The sequence below is a fragment of the Limulus polyphemus genome, unplaced genomic scaffold, assembly GCF_000517525.1.
Source record: "Limulus polyphemus unplaced genomic scaffold, Limulus_polyphemus-2.1.2 Scaffold2002, whole genome shotgun sequence".
Lineage (NCBI taxonomy): Eukaryota > Metazoa > Arthropoda > Merostomata > Xiphosura > Limulidae > Limulus > Limulus polyphemus.
Window position 1 is genome coordinate 70,980 of NW_013667612.1, and position 9,631 is coordinate 80,610.

General features: G+C 34.8%; 1 protein-coding gene across 1 annotated transcript in view; it reads left to right on the forward strand.

Annotated features, from left to right (window-relative positions):
* Positions 1-5,459: 5,459 nt before the first annotated feature.
* LOC111087312 (transmembrane channel-like protein 2) overlaps positions 5,460-9,631 on the forward strand; it is a 77,676-nt gene continuing 73,504 nt past the window's right edge. The window contains 1 exon segment of the mRNA XM_022393552.1: positions 5,460-5,629. Coding sequence (XP_022249260.1) covers positions 5,460-5,629 — 170 coding nt within the window.

Genomic DNA, 9,631 nt, shown 5'->3' on the forward strand with positions numbered 1-9,631 from the left:
TGAGACAGTACTATTAGGTCTGATTTGCAACTGTTATAAACAGATATAAATAGATATGGTGCTTGTATATATTTGTACAAATACTTTTTTTTCTTATATCACTGAGTTGTTGTAGATGAATCTTTCAACTGAGACAGTACTATTAGGTCTGATTTGCAACTGTTATAACATATATAATGTTTGTTTTTATTTGTACTAAATAATTTCTATTTTTAAATCACTGAGTTGTTGTAGACGACAATTCTTTTCTCTTAGGATATTAGAATGTTATCATAATAAGTTTGCTGCAAATATTGACTTGAAGTTATTGTTTTATTTACTTTAGCTATGAAGACCACGATGTATTCTCAACATTGTGGGATCTAAGATGTAATATAATTCGTATTTATAGTAATACAGTAGTTCTAACTTGTTTACGTATCTTAATAATTCACTGTGAAAACCTAAGTTATACAACACAACTTGAGCTCTGTGGATCACAAATCCAGTGTTTAAATGAGTACGACACATATTCAAATTAAAAACACCACAATCATTGTGGGTTAACAAAACTGAAATCAAACGTGTTGTCTGATACACAGTCTTTGTTTTGAATTTCGTGCAATCTACATACGCTAGTATTAATAATAATATCAGCAGATCAGAAGTCAAACGCTACATAATAAAAACAATATTTAAAAAAATCACCTCAGATATACAGCGATTCGCTTCCACCACTATCTGCTACTTCTGAACGGTTCAAACCTGACCTCGTCTTTAAAATGTGACTTCACAAACGATAAACACGGTCTGAACTGAAAATCCTCGTCATTTGTGTTGCTATGAAGCCGCAAACACCTATGTGTGTTTATATCGCTACAACAGTAAGTTGTGTTATAGTCTGTGTTTAGAGAACGTAATTTGTGTTGTGTTGAGAGCATACTAATTTACTGTCGTTGATCGTTCTAGTTATAAATCAAATTTCATTTATTAGGCTTCGTTGGAAAGTAGCCATTCTTAGAATAGAAATCTCGATATTAACTAGAATAATAAACATTCAAATCTAATTAAAAACAAGAGTGAATCCTCAATAGCCGCGGTACTTGAAATTATTTTAGGCAGGATTAGAGTAAATTAATCTATGACACCTTTTTTTCTTCTTTTTATTAGCTATATTTTTGTGTGCCAGCAATACCAAGCGTGAGGCGCGCGTATACCCGATTCGATTTTATTACTCATCAGGATCTCTAAAAGTCTACCCTCAAATTCTTTTAGGCAGGATTAAAATAAATTAATCTATGAGACCTTGGGCTTGGTCGACTATATCAGCCGAAAGAGTTTGACCTCCTGATTCCACAACTGTAATTAGATCTGAAATCGGTCAAGAGATGACGGAGCTATGAGCAAAAAGTTTGTACATGAAAAACCCCAGAGCCATTCTATGAGCCGAAATGCCATGGCTAATTATCACTACAAATAACGGTCTAAAATTAAAATGTTTAAATTAAGATTAAGAATAAACCGTGTATTGGAATCGTGACAAACATATCAGTATGTTTGGTAGTACTTGAATAAAAATATCCTCAAGATATTTGCTCTTTTTATATGAAAACATAACTCAAAAGACAAAAAACTGAATTGTCATTAAAATCGTGTAAAGTTAAAAGTCTATTTATAACGTATACTTTCTTCCTTCCCTTCGATTCTCCGCGGTGGATACAGCAGATAGCCTATTGTGGCTTTGCTCTAAAACAAACAAATTGTGTGTGTGTATGCAATTGAAACTGCGATATTCAAAGAGTGATATGAATCCACGTGGTATGATTTATAACGTCATCTGTCATAAATTACTTTGCATTGAATGTCTGTTAAATTTTTGTCATAAAGTAGCATTTGTTTGTTATTAAGCACAAAACTGCACAATTGGTTACAAATGCTGTGCTAATCGCAGAGGTCGAATCCTGAAATTTTGCTTTATAAGCCCTCGGACTTAACCTTCAACCACCAGGGGAGGGGAGAGCAAACAGCTTTTATGGAAAATAGAGTATTCTCTTGTTTTTGTCTATAGAACTTGAAAATGGAAGAACCAGAAAATGCTTGTTAGTTTTTAAACTCCCCCCATTTGCTTATACTACTGTAAAAATTACGACTAGTTTCTAAGGCTAGGGATTACATTATATTTCTAATGCTAAGGATTACTTTAGTTTTCTAAAGCTAGGGATTACTTTAAGTTTTCGAACTTACAGTGTTTTCGTAATTTTAAATTGTCAATTTCGCTAACGTAAATTTCCCTACAAAATTACATAACTTAAGCAATAATTTTTTTAAAAGTCATATTCCTACTTAGAGTTACCAAAAAATATGTTCTCATGTTCTCCCTAGTCGATCCAAAAATACATTTTCCCTCACTTGTTACCCCGATTTTTGAGGGGTTCAGTAATGATAGATTACAATAACTCTTCCTCCTTAAATGTATACTTGTTGGCAGATGCTTCATGTGACCTTTTAAATTTGCTGACAAATTCCAGAAAATCTCGAATTATTTCCGAAGTGCTGACGCCAGAAAACTGTGTCCATGGAAAGTTGGAATTTATTTTTTAATTATTTAGCCATTAGTCACTTATACATTTAAACATGACACCGATAATCCTGTTGGCGTGATTGTAGACATGTAGTGACTAATTTCTGGTGTGATGTCAATCTAAATATGTCCCAGAAGCTAATTTATTATGTCCAGTATCTTCTTTTACCACAGGTCACATCATTTAAGAATATTCCATGTTTACTATATTTTGTATGTAAAATGGTTGTCTGGAGTGTACAAAAAATGATGTCTTTCATACGGGGAACACCTGTTAATGTTATATGTACATCAGAGAACAACACACTGAATGAAGAGCTTCGTTTGTGTGTGTATATACATATAATGACGTAATATATAATATAAAACACATTTAGCATGTTGTTGTTTAGAATATAATATTAATAAATAAAATAATAAAATATTATCTTGTTTTATTTGTAATTATTTCATCCATCTGCTTGGTTCAGAGTGCTTCTTCTGCATTTATCAACATTGTTAAGAAAAAGAAAACAATCGCCTGTCTTATTGTGTGTTATATTTATTAACAAACGAAACAATACAACCCAGTCTTTTAAGCATTTCCCATCAGATGCTCACAGAGCTATGCACTAGAGTGATGCAGAAACAAACTTGCAACGTCCTTCGCAGCCAGTTTTGCATCCACACACACACACAGTGGATAAATTTGCTCTATGTTGCTGTTTCAGGCGAAGTTATCTATAGAGGCTGATGCTGATACACTCTTTTTTTTTCTTCACTCAACCCCATTCTACCGGATTTGGGAGTATTGGCATGACTACCATGTTTTATCAGTAAACGTAATCTCCACAGTAGACAACTCTCTTGGCGTGCTGGTGTAATGCTTAATAAGTTGGATTAATCCCCTCCAGGAGAGATCTTTCTTTGTAAGCAAGTATTTAATGTCACTAAACTGCCATGCTCTCATGAGCTAAGTCAACTGGGTTGCTATACAATTTGACAAGATATTAATTACCTCTGGAATTGGCATGCACACATCCCATGTTGTATTCTTTTCTTGCCTCAAGAATGACGATACTGTGTCACGTCTCATAAAGGAAAAGGGGTATAGAGCGCGACCCTTGTCTGTTTGTTTGAAGTTAAGCACAAAGCTGCACAATGGGCTATTTGTGCTCTGCCCACCATGGGTATCTAAACCCGGTTTCTAGTGTTGTAAGTCTGCAGACATACCGCTGTGCCACTGGGGGCGACCCTTGTCAGGATCGGCTAAAGCAGACAGTTGGTGAGCTGAAAGATATCTGAAGTGCTTTCCAACACCAAACGTTATCACACCTGCAGCAAACCCGAAAGATATTAAAAGTAATAACATATATTGAAATTGGCTCATGTGTAGAATTTTAATTATAATTATTACAATGACTGATGTTTATTCTTGTTTGCTGTGTGATACCTATTTGACAAATGGCTGTCAAACTTAATACATTGGTATAATATTCATATGTAGAGTTGATCTAAAACTGAAACTTCTTTCCATTCCTGCCAAAATATTCAGCGCTACAATGTGTTATTTGCACTGTGCACACCACTAGAATCTAACCCATAATTTTAGCGTGATAAGTCCTGCTACGTTTGAAGAGAAAAACAACGCATCAAAATGTTTGCATTGGAAGGAGTAGTTCCATTCTGTCCAATTAAGTTTCTATTAGATTTGATGAGTACTGTAAATGATATTTTAAGTAATAAATTAATGCTGTCCAAAATGCGAAAATATTAATAAAATACACTGCAGCTCCACAAAACACGTTACAGCAAAGACTGTTTTATGACATATATGGTTTGAAACTAATGTGACAAATTAATTGAAAGAATTTAAACATATCGCAGTTGAAGTTTTATTCTGGCAGAAAAAGATATACCCAAAAACTGTGTATACGGTTTCTATTAACCTACAAGCTATATGGTTTGAATTTTGCTTCGAGATTGACAAATTTTCCTGATTCTTTATACTGCAGTAAGCTGTTATTGTTGCTTTCTTAGTGCAAACTACGCAGTGGTATATTCACACTCTGTCGACCGCGAAGAATCGAATCCCGGGTTTTAGCATTGTAAGTCCATAAACTTACCGCTGACCAGCCGGAGGGGGGAAATTAAAGTAAGTGAATATTGTAACTGTGTGTGTGCGGCCGTGTGTAGATATATACATACATATATATATATATATATATACATGTTTACAGCCTAAACAAAGTAACAATAAAACTTAGAAAGAGTATGAAAATTATCCACGTCAAAATTATCTCGAAATTTATGGACACAACAACATCAATTATTTCATAAATGCTTTGAAAAAACTATTTGGAGTTTGTAAATATTGAGTAAATATTTTATGAAAAACACTCTGCACTAGAAACAGTTCTAAGAGGATTCAAACTATACGTTAGCAAACAGTATTACAGTATTCTTGTGCTTTCCTTATTAAAAGAACGATAATACTGTAGTTTATATACCTATCAAAAAATGATAACATTTTCAGTTTAAAATATATCATGAGTTACTATAACTGATAAAAACCATCATTTTAAAATGTGTTTTTCCTATGTTAAAACAAACCACTACACAATAAATTAGCTAGGTTACATGAAACGTATAGGAAATAATGAGCAACTAGTAACTGAAAACTCACCATCAATGATCACTCTGATCCAATTGCAGGTGATATTCTTGGATACAATCCAGCATTTAAGATCAAAATTAATGTCTGTCTTTTAAAAGGTATAGGTTAAAAATGGATGGTTTATTTTATGGACCCCATTTATGCATTTATCACATTTTTGAAGTTACCATTTTAATTTTTGGTTAAACATTTTCACATATATCGTATATGTAAAAACCTCAATCGCTTTATTTTGACCAACAGATGGAGCTGGGTGAGTTGAATGAAGATAATTTAGAAGCGCTTTTACTTCGCCAGGCTAGCGAACGGCGAAAGAAGCGATCTCGACGTGGATCCTCGCCATTTCCTGCAGATGGTAATCCTCTTGCTCAAGACAGGCGGCGCTTGTCGTCGTTTACAACAATATCTGGAGAGTGAGTAGCTTGTCGACGCCTAATTTATATTCTGGAGATTCTTTGACTTTCACTGAAATATTTAAAGGACATTTATTTAGTTTGGTTTGGCTATAGTTAAACATCAAGCTACACAATGGGGTATCTGTGCTCTTCTCACCACACATGTCGAAACCCGATGTTTAGCGTCGCAAGCCTGCAGATTTACCATTGAGTCACAAATTGGTTAATTATTCAATAACAGAGATGCTTCAATGCATAGATAGAATAATATTTGATGAAGTGTCTGAATTCCATTTTAAATCTATAACTTTAAAATTTTCTTAGCCATTATTTTGTTATTTAGATCATTTGAAATTAAGATCTTTTAACCCAGAACAAGTTCATGTCATACTCGCTCAAATGGGAAAGGCCTATAAACAATTTTATTTTTTTATGAGAATTTTTTCACTAAAATAACAAAAGGATTATTTGCGTATCGTCGTCTTTGATTTGAACTGATGGATTTGAAAAGAAGCTGACTAATAACGCCCACCGCCAACTCTTGGACTACTCTTATCTGACTGAACGGTGGGCTTTGACTGCCACTTTTATAGCACACCCATGGTACTAAAGTGCAGGGCGCATTCTTTTTTTGCGACGCGAATCATGAAACTTCAGATCCATAGTGTGGCACACTAACAACTGAGTTACATACTGTCGAATATTCGGAAATTAACTAAAACTCCTTGTTTACATATTTTTAGTAATTTGATTTGTTTTGAATTTCGTGCAAAGCTACTCGAGGGCTATCAGCGCCAGCCGTCTCCAATTTAGCAGTGATAGACTTGAGGGAAGGCAGCTTTTTCAATACCACTCACCGCCAACTCTTGGGCTGTTCTATTACCAACGAATAGTGAGATTGACTGTCACATACATATATATATATATCGCTCCCACGTCTGAAAGGGCAAGTATATTCGGTAACGAGGATTCCACCCCGTGACCTGCAGATTACGTGTCGAGCACCCTAACCACTAGGCCTACTAAGTCTTACTTTCTGAGTGATATGATAAATACAAAATATATATACGTTAGACATATGTAGTAACTTGCTAACTCAAATAGTTTAGTCGTTTTCCTAAAATAATTATGAAATCCACAGAAATGTGAAACCAGTTTATTAATCTTATTCTTGAAATTCTAACTAATCCTTTGACTTTCTAAAGAATGATTTTCACTTGTATCTAGACCTGGCGCTCTGACGATTTGTCGTTTGAGCATTCTTGCACAAGCATTAGTGACTTCTCGTTAGGACACGCATATTCCTAACTGGGATAGTTGCATTTAATTATAAACCACTGACTGTTTGATTAACGAAAAACTGATGAGGCAGACTGTTGTATTGTATATGAGTATATGATATCTGTGACTATTCATGTTAAGTATATCATTACCAGATAAACCGACAGGTGGAAAAATACCTGAGGTTCCCACTCACTCATCCGTACTTACAAACCGAATGGAAGTTAAAACCGAGAGCATTGGAAAATAATCATAAACAAATGAACAAGTTTTCCCAACCAACTCCACGTTTCCAGATGCTAGTTTAAGCATTTATCTGATTATTTTCTGGAAACACCGATGACAACGGGCGGATTCAGAATTTTTAAGGAGATTTCACGATTAAATGCGCCAGGAACATACAAGATGGAAGGGCGAGGTCCTGAAATGTTTATTCTTTTTAATAGTGGAAAAAATTCTCACCTAAACTTCCGCATACAAAACACTTAATTGTATTCTAACACCATTATTTTAATTTCTGCAAACTTATTATGCATGTACATTAATTTACAACAAAGCTTCCATTAACATGATGATGACGATTTTTCATTCGTTATTTCACATCAGTTATAGTTATTAAATTAAGCCCTCCTGCCCGGCATGGCCAGGTGGTTAGGGCGCTCGACTCGCAATCTGAGGGTCGCGAGTTCGAATCCCCGTCACACCAAACATGCTCGCCCTTTCAGCCGTGGGCGCGTTATAATGTGACGGTCAATCCCACTATTCGCTGGTAAAAGAGTAGCCCAAGAGTTGGCGGTGGGTGGTGATGACTAGCTGCCTTCCCTCTAGTCTTACACTGCTAAATTAGGGACGGCTAGCGCAGATAGTCCTCGTGTAGCTTTGCGCGAAATTCAAAACAAACAAACAGACAAACAATTAAGCCCTCCAGTGGCACAGCGGAAGTCTGAAGACTTATAATGCTAAAAATCGGGTTTCGATACCCGTGGTGGGCACAACACAGATAGCCTATTGTGTAGCTTAGGGCTTAGCAGCAAACATATAAACAAAGTATTATGTTAAGCTCTGAGCAAGTGTCAGAAAATATCTAAAAATGATTAATTCAAACATAAACATAAAAAAGAACCAACTGTAATGATGAACATTTATTGCTTCATGAATAAATCGTAAACAATACCAACATGATTTTTAGTTATTCTGAGACTAACTGAAGATGTAATATTTATTAACATAAGCACGTAAATTAAAATAACATTTATTTCCATTAACGTTATTTCTGTTTATACCTATTACTAAGTTTCAACAGCTTGCAATGAAACTATAACTAATTAAAAATAGTATTTTTAAAGTATATAAATATGTACTCATTGATCCAAATGAAACGTTTTCTATGTAAGCGAATGGTCTGTCAAGTCTGGTGGTTAGGGCGCCTCCACTCGTAATCTGCAGGTCATGGGTCCTGACCCCATCACTGAACATGTTTGGCCCTTTCAACCATGGGGCGTTATAATATGATGGTTAATCCCACTTTTAGTTGGTAAAAGAGTACCATAAGAGTTGGCGTTGGGTGGTGTTGACTACCTGCCTTCCCTTCAGTTTATCACTTCGAGTAACCTTGAGCGAAATTCAACAAAAGAGAAACAAACAAAATTCTGTGTAAATTAGATGTAAGTTAGTAAGAGGAGTGATTTCTTATTTAGTAATTTGTATGCCGTTTCCAAGTCCTTGTCATCTTGATATCGTATTTGATAGTTTCAAAATTTTTATAGACTTATTTGGTCAGTGTTTTTGTTTTTTTTTACAATACGTCTTTTTCTCTTATATGCGTCCCTCGGTGACTCAGCAGCAAGTTTGAGGGCTTAAACGCTAAAAATCGGGGTTCAATACCGCGGTGGGAACAGCGCGGATAGACCATTGTGTAGCTTGAAACTTAAGAACGAACAAACTCTTTATATTTTACAAGTACTTTATTATATGAACTCGACATCAAAACTAGACCAAACCCAAACATCCTTATTCATATAGTAATAGTAACTAATAAGTTTGACATGTTACATCTGTGTGAATATATATTGTGATCGTGTAAGACATAAGGCGATTTTGCTCGAAAATGAAGTTTTAAGCATTTAGGTGATTACTCTCTAACCAGAATCGGCCAATTTGACAAAACACAAAAGATATTGAGGACTGTTGGTACTAGATGGTAGCTGTTTTTTTCTAATATGCCGAGTCTGTAATGTCTGTGGTATTTTTTTTTTCAAGACAAACAGCAAGAAGAATTTCAATAATTTGATCATTATCTAAGTGTTGAAATATGCTGAAATAATAGAAATAAAATTGTTTGGAATTTTTCATTGTAATGTACCTGATATTTTGAGACTCAATCGATAAGACTGAGAGTTTGTTTCAGATATTTGTCCCAAGCTACATAAGAAATATCATTGCTAGCCGACCCTAATTAGTATGGTCGTTGAATCCTAAAATTGTAGTCTATCCTGAAAAAAATGTGGTACCAAGCGGTATTTGCTATCGTTAGAACTGGCACTTTCTGGTCTACAACATATCCGAAATCCTTAACAAACCCACTTGGGGAAAGTTGTTTATATCCAAATTAGCTAAAGTCACTTTTTTTTTTTTACATTTTCTTCACATCAGTTGAACCTACATAGCTAGTTTTCGGCCTGAATCGTTTTGAAGCTGTAAAAATAAATTAAATTTCTTTAGAAAAATATCAAATTTGCT